The sequence below is a fragment of the Solanum tuberosum genome, unplaced genomic scaffold (assembly GCF_000226075.1).
Source record: "Solanum tuberosum cultivar DM 1-3 516 R44 unplaced genomic scaffold, SolTub_3.0 scf00172, whole genome shotgun sequence".
Taxonomy (NCBI): domain Eukaryota; kingdom Viridiplantae; phylum Streptophyta; class Magnoliopsida; order Solanales; family Solanaceae; genus Solanum; species Solanum tuberosum.
The window spans coordinates 872,748-887,255 of NW_006239095.1; the positions used below are offsets into that span (position 1 = coordinate 872,748).

Genomic DNA, 14,508 nt, shown 5'->3' on the forward strand with positions numbered 1-14,508 from the left:
ATTCCCCCCCCCCCCCTCCAGGCTCCCTAGCCCCTCCAACATCCCCACTCACCATCTTGTTTCTTCTACCATACACCACATTTTTTTTTTGGAACTGGTAAGTTTGTATTCTTCAGCATTAAGGATATGTTGGCCACCACCAAAAAGTTAAATTACAGACTCCCTATCAGATCTATAATCTGTTCAATATCTTCTATACATAGCTGTTTACACAAAAAAAGTAAAGATGCAATACAATTCTATTTGACTTTATGAATAGAATTGGACCTATCTTCGAAACATCTGGCACTTCTTCCCCTCCATACTGACCACCATATACATGAGGGAATCAATCTCTACCATCTCTTTTGGCTCTTTCCCCTCTTGCAGTCCAGCAACTTAGAAGTCTGTTGTATGCTCAGGCATGGACCAGCTATAGCCCATGATGTTGAGAAACAAATTCCACAGCTGAGCAGTGTACTTGTAATGCAAAAAAAGGTGCTTGTTTGTCTCCTCAGTCAGAAAACACCTAGGAACCAGTTGTCTTCCCTTCCTCTGTAGCACTTCTTGAGTTAGGTAGGCCCTTTTGATAACCAACCAAGTGAAGCACTTAACTTTGGTATGAATGCTGCTTTTCCAGAAATAGTTCCACTTGCATTGAGTACTTGTATTAGTCACCTGGAGACCTCTTGTATAGGCACTCTTTACAGAAAATATCCCACAATTTGTTGCTCCGTTTTCTGTACCTCCACCGTTGACTTATTTTCCATCAAGTCCTCAGTCACCAACTCTGCATCCCCTCTAGCCTCTAGCTCGATGCTATTCAAGAGCTCAATAACTGTCTCCTCATCCCTAAAAATGACACCCCCAAAAACTTCCCAAAATTAAGATATTTTTCTTCAGCCCATTGGGACATACAACTTTCCCCTCCTATGAAGGCCAAAGGCTGGAGATCAACCACTGTTCCTTCTGAACAGTACTTACCCCCTTAACACTCAAAGTAGGTGACTTGAGGCAAGTCGAAAGGGACAAGAGATCCCTGATTCAGAAACATAAAGTTTGTCTTGCTTAAGGTAAAACTACATTCAGCATAAAAAAGTAAGTAACAAATGACAGAGAGATCCCAGGAACTTCTTTTTTTCGTCATTTATCTCTTGAGACTTATTGTCGGAAAATGAAAGACTCGCATCATTAGAAGTACATAACACAACATAGGTTCTATACAGAAGGCAGCAAAGATAAAAGAATTACTTGATGAAGTCAGTAGTTTTCTCGTACATGCCCCGACCAACGTAATAGTGTTCCTTCAGACAAGAAAATGATAGAAATTATTAATAGAACATCTCAAACCAAGGGCACAAAAGAGTGATCATCCTTCAAAAAAATCTGATAAAAAATGTGAGACCTGGTGCATCCACTTGATGAAACGGACCACAGACCAATTGTCACATCGACTTGTCAAACTATGACAAGCTGGAATCCGCAGCAGAAAGCTGACAAAAAACTGAACTCCAGCATAGATTGCAAGAACAACAACATAGATTCTGAAGAGAGTAGAGTTGGAATTTTGGTTGCTACTGTCTTCAAGCGCTTTCCTGTCACAGGAAACATGACCAAATGTTATTCCACAATACAAAAGGGGTGGGTTGCCACAAAAAGAAGAAAAGAACGAAAAAGGCGAAGGAAGAATAAAAGTAAGAAACTTTGTGAAGCCCATAAAGAAAAAGAAGCTACATACACATAAAGGAAACATATGAACACAGAAGCTATGCTGAACCAAACAAAACGAAGGAAAATCCGACTGACAGCTACACGTCTTGATGTAGAGTATGCACCATACATCATGATAACATCCAGAACACCTACAATAGGTAAATGATTCAGGTACAATTAGAGTTCTATACTGGTAAATAAGGAGCACCTTTGGAGAAAAGAGAAGCCAGAGAAACATACTCTCAAGAAACTTCATCACAACATACGTAGGTCCAAGACTCAAAACTTCCCTCAGTGTTTTTGAGTCGAATCGCTCATTATTGAAAGCAAGGATGGTCAATCCCTGTGGTTATGGGAAAGGAGCGGCAAACAAACTGAAGATAATTTCTTGAAAACAAAGAAATGACAAGAAACAAACACCCCTCAAGCAATCAACTGATGTAGAGCAAACTTAAATTCTTTGCTCTCATAAATCAAGCAAAGAGAGTAAGATAATTGCTCACAACATGACAAAAAAATGCAAAAGAAAAAAGTAATTGAAGAAAATGATAAAATGTATTCTTAATCCTCCAACATATGAAGGATGAGACGAAAAATTACAAGAAACAGCAGATTAAGAGAAAAACGGAAATATCATCACTATCAGTGACGAGTACCAGACCTGAAAAAACATGAAAAGAAACATCCAAAGGCGATGAAAACTGTGATAAAGATGGAGAAAAGTCCTGTGCTCAACAAAGGAAGTTTTTCCTCGGCGCTTGCCACCTCCAGATTTAAGAATGTTCTGCAGCAGGTAGAAAAAGGTAATCACAAGCTAAAAATTTTGAAACCTAGAAAATTATAAAGCAGAAATTAGCACGATACAAGAGAACTATGCTTCTAAGTATATTAATAACGAAAAAATGTTTCACACTAGAGCATATGAAAATCAGTAATGAACACATGCTTTAAGTCTACCAGTTTGTACAATCTAAGAAATTCACGGTGGCTAGATTGAAACTAAATTATCCCTGGCCACCTAGATATAAAATCAACTAACGTTGAGTACCCATAAATCTAAGAGGATAATGAAAAATGATGCAAACACCCCACACATCTGAAGATTGCGGTCAAATATTTCCCCACACAAGCTAAAAGATATCAGAACAATCTTAAACAATCTTAAAAAGGGGTTTAGGTTAAAATCCCAACAGAGGCCAAAAATACTATTCTCTGACCAATCCTTGGCGGACAAAGTTACCCGGTACCTGTGCTGATGGAAGGTAGCAGGTACTCCGTGTTTTTTAGTCGAGCAAGCTGGCCACTATGGTTAACCAAAAAAAAAGAAGGGGGGTAAGAATATTTCCTTTTCAGTGAAAGGTTGTAAATCTAACTCCCTAGTACAAATATTCTTGTGGAGCAATCTTACTTCCTTTCAAGAAGGACAAACTATATTTCTTTACGGCAGAAGGGACACTACAATTTTAAATGGTGGACAGGAAGCTCTTTATTTTGGGTAAGATTATTTCCTTTTCAGTGAAAGGTTGTAAATCTACCTCCCTAGTATAAATATTCTTGTGGAGCAATCTTACTTCCTTTCAAGGACAAACTATATTTCTTTATGGCAGAAGGGACACTACAATTTTAAATGGTGGACAGGAAGCTCTTTATTTTCATGTTATAACCTGCAAAATGATACAAGTATACCTACAGCAATATCTAATAAAAATAGATATCATTGCTTAACATGCGTAATGCTACCAAGAGCAAGTCTCAAACCTTTGATCTGGGTGTTGGCTTTAGAAAGAAAGAAGAATTTGTCCGCCATGGCCAGCTAAGCTTGAAGCAATGACGGGACCTGCAGAGCAGTGGGAGGGTCGATGAGAAAATTGTAGCAATGGGAATCCTACACCCTTGGGAATAAAGCTTACCAGAAATACTCATTAAAATCATCATAGTTTCTCCACGCAGAATGAGGTGCTCGGCCATTCTCATTGTTTCCAGCCTCCTGTAAGCTAACAAATCAATAAGCAACCCAAAGGGAATGGATATTGCATTGCATTATTTCAACCCTTTCACACCCCCAACGCCAGCAATTCCAGCAGAATAAAAAGGAAAACAAGACTAAGATTGTGAATATTGAAGGTTAATAGTTAATACTTAACTGGTTATGGGTTGTTAATCTACACGAGGGAAGATTTAAGCCTTAAGAATTTCATAGTAATATGAAGCTTACAAACATGACATGTCAGCAATAGATCTGTTATTCCGGGAGGTGCTTCATGATTATATTCTTCAACATACAGCTAGAAAGCGTAAAAAGCAACTGAACATGGCGAAAGATCAAATCTGAAGATTTATAGATTGTTTCACTTCCAACAGCATCTTCTAATAGCGAAAAAAAAAAAAAAGGAGAAAGAAACCAGTGGAAGTGGAAGGGACTGCAAGAGATAGTTGTAGTAAAAGTAGGTAATAGTTTTAACCAATTTGCAACAATGGTTAAAACGAGTAGGGATGATAAAACTTCACACAGTCACGAATACTGAGAGGCCTTAATATGTATACTGACAATAATGTCACCACATATTATAATAGTAATTCCAAAATCAAAAGCAGATTTGACAAGTACGAATATGCAGACACATATTTAGAAATATTTTACATATATATAAGTGTCTCAATCAAAGATCTTTAGAGACAGAAAACTAGGCTACAACAGGGAAAGAAACAAAAACATACCGCTGCAATGGCATCATAAACAGGACATATAACTTGATCAAGAAATGACACGCCATTATCAGACATGCAGCTCTTAGCCGGCTGTGCAACCTGTTGTCGTAGTAACTCCTCCAGCTCCCTTCCCATCTGTCATGAAATTGATTGTTCCAAGCAAAGCATAAGTAAGAAAACAAAACTTAGGATGACGTAATCACAATAATAGCTTCTCTCCTTTCACCTTTCACCTTTCATTTTAAAAATGTATAGCTCACCCTCTTAGCCCACAGTCCCACATACCCTCCCACCAAAGTTAACACCCTTGAGACAGGAAATAACACTTATGGAACTAACTTGAAATATTGATAGGCAAACCTGAGTGTACTTTAATTATCACAAGAAGAAAACACAGGAGAAATGGAGATCATAAAATCAAAAGGATGTACTCTCTTTGGAATTTAAAAGTACGTGAGTGAATAACTTAGCAGCAAGACTTCCCAAATGGTCAAGAGACAAAATGCACACAAAATTAACCTACATGATGAAATATGTAGCACAGGCATTCAGGAATGAATCGGATGTTAGCGGCTTCACCCCAGATTAAGAAATACAAAGAAATGAATAACAACTTCTTCTCCTTGCTAACTACATCCAAACTGCAAAAACAGAAGCAAAGTATCAGAAACTCAGAGCACAAAACCAACAGTGTCAATGATAGTTATTGACTATGCTAAGATGAAAGGATTTTTGCAAGTAGAAAATTTATAGCAGTTCTCACTGCATTTAAGACGAAATGATTTTATGGTTCAAGCTCAAAACACACTGGACATAAATCTTACTTGCTCCACACAGGTGGGATGCCCAAATAGGTGCACCACTTGATATAGTTATCAAGGGATTTTGAGAAGACCTTCTGTACAGCAGCCTCATCCAATATCTAGAAATCAAAGATATACAAATATGGACTTAGAAATAAACTAATGAAGGTAATCGATAAGAGACGGGAGATATTCTTATTTCTACACTTCTTTGCTAAGAGACAGAATAATTGACAAGATTTCTACACATGGCCAGTTCAAGATATCTTTTTTTTTGTATCAAGTAAAAATATTTTCATTCATCTTGAATAAAAATTTAACCCAGATATCGTGGTCTGTTAGAGTGCCAACATTTGGTAACAGCAGCTGAACCAAGACAGTAAAACTACCAAGTCTCACAGTATCTATGTTTCCAGGTCTTTAAATAAGATGAAAGTGCATAAGCTGGGAAAAGAAGACCTAAACTGAATGAAAGCAAATTAATGGAACAAAATTAACCAATCTCATTGGATCATCAAGGAAACAACTTTAAGAAACAAATAACTAGCACCTCGTTGATGTTAGCTAGAAAAATGCACAGATGTCCCATCTATGATATGCAAAAAGTGGATGATAAAATGTTCTTGAGCTACACTACAACCAAACAACACTGTGGTTTCTCACAGCTATAACTCATTGACCAAATACAACAATCAAGATTTCTCAACTAAGCTAAAAGAAGTATAAGCAACATAGGATACGATAGAAGCTCCAATTTTCAAAAGTGCATTACATCTTTCCTTTTAGACAAATGATTTTCTTTAATGGATGAAGAATAAAACTGCTTGCTGATATAAGGTTGTACAACAAGAGAAAGCAAAAACACTAGCTGCACGTTCAATATAACATCTACTTGAAGGTAAAAGACGATATAAAACCTACCGGTTCAGGTTCTTCAGGAATACGAAGCCGGGTCTGCTCATTTGAGAGGAGGTGGACAATATGTTCTCGCTGATTGGAAACATTGCCTTGCTGCCAAATCAACAGTAATATGATCACCAAAGCCATAATTGAAACCGATGAAAATGAAACAAGCAACAGACGGAAATTGCAGGATAAAAGATGAGACAAAAGAAAAACAAAGATTAACATGTTTGTACTTTGAAATGGAAGAAAACAAAGAGAAAGAAGAAGCAAGAAAGTCCGCACCACAAAATCAAGCGCACACGTCATTAGCTCAAAGAAATTATTGTTGAGTAAATAAGTATATTTTCTTCACTATGAAAGGTTTACTTGTCAAACAAAATAGAGAAGAGAAACTAAGACAACTACTTAAACTTGAGGCAAGAATTAAGAAGGCATACAACAACAACATACCCAGAATTAAGAAGACATCAACTTGCTAAAATGATAAAGTTAGCTTAGACATTGCAATCCGATTCACAAAGCCCCTACAATATAATACTTTGTAGGGAATTTTTTTATTAAGGTAACATTGTATAGATGATAAAGCTCAGAACCAAAAAGTTTGTTTTGTTTTTTTAAAAACTGGTACGTTTGTATTCTTCGGCATTAAGGATATGCTGGCCACCACCAAAAAGTTAAACTACGGACTCCCTATCATATCTATAATCTGTTCAGTATCTTCTTACATGGCTGTTTACACCAAAAAAGTACAGATACAATACAATTCCATCTGACTTTATGAATGGAATTGGACCTATCTTCAAAACATCTGGCATTTCTCTCACTCCATACCGACCACCATATACATAATACATGAAGGAATCAATCTCCACCGTCTCTTTTGGCTTACTTCCCCCTCTTCTAATCCAGCAACAAAGAAGGTCTGTTGTATGCTCAGGCATGGACCAGCAATGGCCAGTGGTGTTGAGAAACAAATTCCACAGCTGAGCTGTTACTTGCAATGCAAAAAAAGGTGCTTGTTTGTCTCCACAGTCACCATACACAGAAAACACCTAGGAACCAGTTGTCTTCCCTTCCTTCATAGCACTTCTTGAGTTAGACAGGCCCTTTTGATAACCAACCAAGTGAAGCACTTAACTTTGGTAGGAATGCTTCTTTTCCAGAAATAGTTCCACTTGCATTGAGTATTTGTATTAGTCACCTGGAGACCTTTTGTACTGAGCTGAGAATTTTTTTACTCAAAAACTTAAACTTATACATTTCCAATTAATTCTACCAAATCCCCCACTTCCCCCGCCAAATTTTGTTTTTATATGCCAACAAAAGAAAGGCAGACAACTGGTCCCTAGGTGTTTTTTGTGCAACTTGACAGGGGAAACAAATAACCATCTCTTCCTGCATTGTAAGTTTACTGCTCAAATTTGGAACTTGTTTCTCAACATCACAAGCATGAACTGGACAATGCCAGAACATACATCAGATCTGTTGAGCTGCAGGATTAGGAGGGGAGGCAGTAAGAGTCAAAAGAGATGGTGGAAGTTAATACCATCATGGAGGTCAGTCTGGAAAGAAAGAAATGGAAGATATTTTGAAGATAGATCCAATTCCATCCACAAAGTTAAATGGAATTGTATAGTATCTCTACTTTTTTGGTGTAAACAGCTTTGTATAGATGATATAGACCAGATTATAGATTTGATAGGAAATATCCCTTTTTGGAGGTAGCCAGCATACCCTTAATGCTGAAGAATTCAACCTTACCAGTTTCAAAAAAAAAAATATATATATAGCACTTGTACTTTATACAATATTGGTCTTGAGATGAGTTAAAATACACAACAAGATGAGAGAAGATACCACATAGCCGAACCAACTTATTTGAGATTGAGGCGCAGCTATTCTTGTGATTGTATACAGTCAAGAAATATGATTAACAATACCGCAATATGAAAATTTCACTTGTTAATCAGAAAGGAGTGTGTATTATGGAGCATACAGAAACACACTTTGAGACAACAATTGAAGTTCAAAAGAAGTCAGTATACGAACCTGAAATCCAAAAGAGTAATGCAGAAAATCAAACAAATCGATGCTCCTTGTTGATGGTAAAGAAAAATCTCCAGGCAATTTTGGTAGGCCTCTGAAGTACTTCAGAGCTGATACTGCTGCACGTACCTGACATTTTGCTGAATTACATTAGAACAAATATGCAAGGAGCTTTTAAAAGTGATAGGGGAAAGATTATCAACCTCGCTGAAGGACACGATTACGTTTGTAGTTGAAGTGGTATCAAGGGGAATAATATTGTAGGCAACGTCCTCAGTCATAGCAGCATCTGATTCCATCATTCGTTTTAGCTGCAAGTAACAACACAGCACCAAAATAGCATTTCAGATGCAAAAAGAATCAAGAAAATGAATGACTGCACATGCATCAGGAGCAAGACCAAGTATTGAAACTATTTGAACGCACATGCATGTGGAACTGCACCAGCACATAGAAACATTTCATGAATCGGCCCAAGGACATTTCATTTCATAAGAAGTTTCAGCATGTGCTCTTTAGTCTTTACCACGTCAATTGTTGTTCATGTACGGCAGGAATCTTAAAAAACTATGAACATTGACCAAAAATAATAAATAAGCTACCTCGAGATTTTTTATTTTACACCCATTTGTAGGATGAGGACTGTTAGCAACTTGCTACTAGGAATAGGAAGAAAAATAAATGCCCTGCACAAGTGAACGACCACTATCGTGCAGCGGAAACAACAAAAAATTGAACATATTGAACAACAAAAAAGAAGGAAACTTTTACCCCCAGAAAAAAGGAGGAACACAATTGAATGCAGAACCTATCCAACTCAGAGGCATTAGAACAAACAGATGATATACAAGTAGCTGAAAAAGCTCAAAAGCCAGCTTATGGTACGGTTATTAAAAAAACAGCTTATGGTATGAGAACATCAAACTTATTAAATTGATTGCCATATCAGAAAACAAATACAATCTTTACTTAGATCAAAATATTAGTATTTCCCACACAAGCATGGAGTGACTAATCTGTCTAGCTACTACAGAAGTAGGAAGCCCTAAACTAAAAGTTTGGACGACCAAAATACCCTTTTAGTAACATATTTATATTTAATAGCAACTATAATCAAACAAAAATCTAAATGTATATTATTATAAAAGTAGGAAGCCCTAAGTTAAAAGCTAAAAGATCAAAATATTCTTATTATAATCTATAGTTTTATATTTAATAATACTCCCTCGATCTCAAATTGATTGACCTGTTATGACTTGGCACAGAGTTGAATAAAATAAAAAATACTTTTGAATCTTGCTCCCAAGGGTGTGGCCTAGTGGTCAATGGAGTGGTTGAGAGTCATGAGGTCTCGGGTTCAAATCCCAGGGGAGACAAAAATACTAAGTGATTCTTCTCATCTGTCCTAACCTTAGTGGACAGAGTTACTTGATACTTGTTGTTGATGGAAAGTGGCAGGTTTCCTATGGTATCAATCGAGGTGCGCGAAAGTTGACCCTGGCACCATGGTTATCCAAAAAAAAAAGACTTTTGAATCTTGTTGTCCTAATTAAAGATATGTCAAATGTTCCAAAATGTTCTTTAATCTTGTGATCTTGAACATTCTAGGTGGAAAGTTGGAATTAAAGAGTTGCTAAGAAAAGAAAATAGGTCAAACAAATTGAAACAAAGGGAGTAGCAATTAAATAAAAACTGAAAAATATTGATTTCTGTTGTGCTTTCACTAAATGGTTGTGTTCATTCATCATTAACAAAATTTAAATGAAGCTATTTGGCCACTAGGAAAGAACTTTTCAAAGGGCTAGTCGTTTGCGTTCTCCAAGTGTGCTTGTTCCCCCTTCTTCCTCACCCTAGCAAGTCTTTGTGAAATAACTCCAATAAGAAGAAAAAAGAAGGCGTTAAGAGACCCTCCTGGCCCAACCCAAGACACTCTAAGATCCTTTTGTTTAATCTTAGCTTAGAAATATGAAAAATAAACACATTTTACTAGTTTACTGCCTTCAACTTGCCGTTTGTTATTTTCAAATTCTATCAAAATTTTCCTCCTCCAATTCTTTATTCTTTCAGAAAAGAACCTACAGGTAGGGCTGATTTGCAAATGAGGAATTAGCATACCGACTCTCTTGCACCCAAGGGTGTGGGCTAGTGGCCAATGAAGTGGTTGAGAGTCATAACATATCAGGTTCAAATCTTAGCAGAGACAAAAATACTAGGTGATTCTTTCCATTTGCCCCTTGGTGGAAAGTGACAGGTATCCTGCTTCAATGACCGATGAACAGACGAACCAACTTTTTAGTTCATAATGAATGAACCACTTTTGAATAGTGCGGTCCTAAATTAAAGATATGTCAAATAAACCAAAATATCCTTTAATCTTGTGGTCTTAAACATGTCATGTGGAAAGTTGAAATTAAAGAGTTGCTAAAAAGGGAAAGGGGCATTCTTTTTTAAACGGACTAAAAAGGAAAGTAGGTCAAGCAAATTGAAATAGAGGGAGTAGCAATTAAATAAAAACTGAAAAATATTGATTTCAGTTGTGCCTTCACTAAATAGTTGTGTTCTTTCATTATTGACTAATTTTTAGTGAAACTATTTGGCCACTAGGAAAGAACTTTTCAAAGGGCTTGTCATTTTATTGGAAGGATACAACTCTGTGTAAGAGAAAGTTATCTTAAATATACAAATAGATATAGATTTGTTGGTCTGAAAAAAAGATATACTCCCTCCGTCCAGATTTGTGGAATGCACTTTGACTGGACACAAAGTTGAAAAAAGAGGGGAGTAAAGACGTTTGGAACTTGTGGTCAACAACAAGCCATAGATATCTGTGTAATTATAAGTTATCTCGATTGCGGGTAAAATAGGAAAATTAAAGTTCGATTATTTCTTAATACAAGAAGGCATTACTTTTTAGAGAGACAAAAATGGAAGGTGTGTCATACAAATTGGGACAAAAGAGTAAATTGATGGTAGCATCTATTTAAAAAGTCATGTTTATTGGAGAAGAGAGTTACTCAAAATTAAAAAGATACAACTCCAGAAAGGTTGCGTCTTTTGGAAAAAATTGTATTCAACTTCCTCTTAATAAAACAATAAAATTCCATGATTTTGTCGGGCTTTCATCTCTAATAGTATTCTCCTTGGGGAAGTCTTGCGTGTCAGTTTCATCAAAATCATGGTCAACAAGAAACTGCTTTAATTAATATTTAAGCAATCAAGTAACAACAGGAACATCATGTGAGTTTTATGCAAATCATGTATTCTGTAATCTGTATTCTCAAAATATAATTCTTTGTTTGAGTTTTTTTGTCGTAAACTATGACTCGAGATGGTTTCAATTTGATTTATTTAATCATCTTTTGAAAAGAAATTGTATTTTTTAAAATTAATTTTCCACTTTACAAGTTATTTATTGTTATTGTATTTATGGTTCAATATGTCAATGTTAAACCTACTTTTAATAGAGGGCGAAAAAATTTATATATATATATATAAGAATGATGATGTTGGATAATAAAAATAGCATGCATTTCTTTTTCAATTTAGGTTTCACTAGATTAAGGGGGTGTTTGGATTGGCTTTTTTTAAAAGGCTTATAAGTTAAAAGCCAAAATTAGGAACACCCAACTTTTGACTTTTGGCTTTTTTTTGTACTTTTTCAGCTTTAAAAAAGTGCTTAAAAACACTTTGTGTTATCCAAACACTTCCAAAACCAAAAAATAGCTTAAAAGTCAAAAGTCATTAAATATATGTCCAATCCAAACACCCATTAACACCATATCTTTATAACAAGTTATCAGCAACGGATGTTACTTGTTAGTATGAATTACGGTAGCAATATAGCATTTGTATGAGAATCTAGAATCAGATTAAGTAAAGAAACATACAGGAAGGAAGTTACTCCTTGGAATATATATTTCATATCCGTATGCATAGAACTACCTTTATATATTTATTCACGCAGTCAAACTAATTGCTTATTTTTTCTTCGGAAAAGGCTCAAAAATACCCCTAAACTATCGAAAATAGTTCATATTTACCCTTAAACTATATTTCGGCTCAAATATACCCTTTCCGTCAAACTATTGGGTCAAAAGTACCCTTCTTTTTAACGGAAGTTGGTAAATGCCATGTGGATGCCACATAAGCGCCAATAGGGTTCCACTACCACGTAGACTAATAAAATTTCCCCTCATTTCTCCATTTTCCTTGGACATGATTTCATCCATTTCCCCTAATTTTCCCCTCATTTCTCCGTTTCCCTTAAAAACGATTGAAGTAAAGAAAATATTAAAAGCCATGCAACCAATAATCAACCATTGAAGTTCTTGATCTCGAGTCAGGTGTTTAGTAAGGGCATTTGTTGTATGAACCAGTGGTAAGAATTTATATGGTCAAAAAGGAGTCCCAAACTAGCTTCTGATAATGGCATGTTCCATTGTCAACAAGATTATTGAACTCAACAGCATAGCTTAGGGGAACTCTAAGGGAAATGGAGAAATGAGGGAAAAATTAGGGGAAATTTTATTAGTTTACGTGGCAGTGGAACCTATTGGCGCTTATGTGGCATCCACATGGAATTTAACAACTTTCGTTAATAAGAAGGGTACTTTTGACCAAATAGTTTGACGGGAAGGGTATATTTGAGCCGAAATATAGTTTAAGGGTAAATGTGAGCTATTTCCGATAGTGTAAGGGTATTTTTGACCCTTTTCTGTTTTTTCTTTATGTATTAATGTTTATATGATTATTCTAGAAATTTCTAACACACTAATCGGGAAGGAATACAAATGGGAATAGTGAATCGTAATGAAGTACCATTAGAGATTATTGGTGGAAACCAGGAGAAAGAAAAGAAAAATAAACAATTGAATCTTAATGAGGAAGCTTGAAACTTGAAATTTGTAATTGTTAACAAGTGATATAGGTGCAGCACATGTAAGTTGTGACGAGTTAATATCAAAACAGGTAACAGATTTGAGTTTAGGGGTGCTGACTATGGATTATACTAAAGTAGATGTTCCCTTTTTTTTTTTGGTTACTTTTTTCCAGGGTTATAGTTACCAAAACATGTTAAGGAAATGTGGGCGTGAAGTTATCTAAGAGAAGATTGGGATGACAGTCATTTATCTAACTGGAACAGAACACGTAAGGAAACAGATGCAGCCCCTATGTCAAGTCATCTAACGTTTCTTGCTAACATAACATAAGTAGCTCCATCGATTGAGTGATTTTTCCTTTGATTGGTAATGACAAGGCTATTCATAGCAATTGCATGCTGCAAAATGTGACTTCTATTTGAAGAGAAGTTCTCTTACAAAACTCAAAAGGTTGGAAGACCTTTCAATGAAAAGGATCATAGCGAGAAATCAACAAATCAAAGAAGAGGACACAACCAGCTATTTACACATACAAAAGACTGCTCGAACATCAAAAGCAAGGACTTGCACACTTAAATAAGAAGTACAGGTAATAAGAGACCAAACCTCCTCGGGTATTAACCGATCCACCTCTTCAGGGGAAACCTCCTTAGTCAACTGTTCAAGGACATTTCCCAAAACCTTAAGAGTCGCTAAAACCTTTTTCCTTTGGACAGTCTTACGCTCCAACCTATTTTTTAGAAAAAATAGAAACACAACAAATCAACCAACTAAAATAACATCTCAGCAAAAAGACAAATTTATTTATTTTTAAATTATAAGGTAAGTGATTTTATTAAAAATAGAAAAATCTCCAGTACACCAGCAGTTAAAAAAGGACAAATTATTTCTAAGATCTACTAAAAGAAACTAATCAAATGGGTCCAAACACAAGTAAATTGCACTCTAGGCCCCAGTCCCCCCGCCCCTGTATCTAAGATGAGTTTGAATCTGTCCTCATTCTTCGCAATTATATCTACCTGAAAAATTCATTCAAGAAGGACTATGACCTCCCATGAAACTACATGACATTTGTTAGAATAGGAATAGGTTTATACAATCTTGTTAAAATAGGAATAGGTTTACACAATCCTATTAGAATAGGAATAGGTTTATACAATCCTATTTAGAATAGGAATAGGAATAGTAAATAGTATCCTACTTGGTAAAGGATTGTATTCTAGTGTACAACAACACTCAATAATATTCTTCTCCTATATTTCTCACATGGTATCAGAGCCTCTACGATCTTGGTAAACAATCAAAGAGCTTCCGCTGCCCACGGGAGGCTATTATCCATATATGCCGCCGGTCCGACCAACAATTATGTTAGCAAAAGTTGGGTCGCCGTGTATCTTTCCGGTGACTATTTTCTCATATCTAATTTGTGTAGCACCGTGCCATCATTCCGATGACTACTTTCTTATATCTAA

At 35.9% G+C, this 14,508-nt stretch overlaps 1 protein-coding gene across 1 annotated transcript in view; it reads right to left on the minus strand.

The window, feature by feature from the left end:
• LOC102590221 (callose synthase 9) overlaps window positions 1–14,508 on the minus strand; it is a 49,103-nt gene that overhangs the window by 27,957 nt on the left and 6,638 nt on the right. The window contains exons 5-18 of the mRNA XM_006354133.2: window positions 13,643–13,766; window positions 8,360–8,467; window positions 8,160–8,285; window positions 6,126–6,215; window positions 5,226–5,323; window positions 4,925–5,042; window positions 4,411–4,536; window positions 3,603–3,679; window positions 3,451–3,529; window positions 2,354–2,476; window positions 1,933–2,035; window positions 1,718–1,841; window positions 1,385–1,574; window positions 1,231–1,283 (exon numbers count right to left, since the gene is read on the minus strand). Coding sequence (XP_006354195.1) covers window positions 1,231–1,283; window positions 1,385–1,574; window positions 1,718–1,841; window positions 1,933–2,035; window positions 2,354–2,476; window positions 3,451–3,529; window positions 3,603–3,679; window positions 4,411–4,536; window positions 4,925–5,042; window positions 5,226–5,323; window positions 6,126–6,215; window positions 8,160–8,285; window positions 8,360–8,467; window positions 13,643–13,766 — 1,539 coding nt within the window. The remainder of the gene's footprint in view (window positions 1–1,230; window positions 1,284–1,384; window positions 1,575–1,717; window positions 1,842–1,932; window positions 2,036–2,353; window positions 2,477–3,450; window positions 3,530–3,602; window positions 3,680–4,410; window positions 4,537–4,924; window positions 5,043–5,225; window positions 5,324–6,125; window positions 6,216–8,159; window positions 8,286–8,359; window positions 8,468–13,642; window positions 13,767–14,508) is intronic.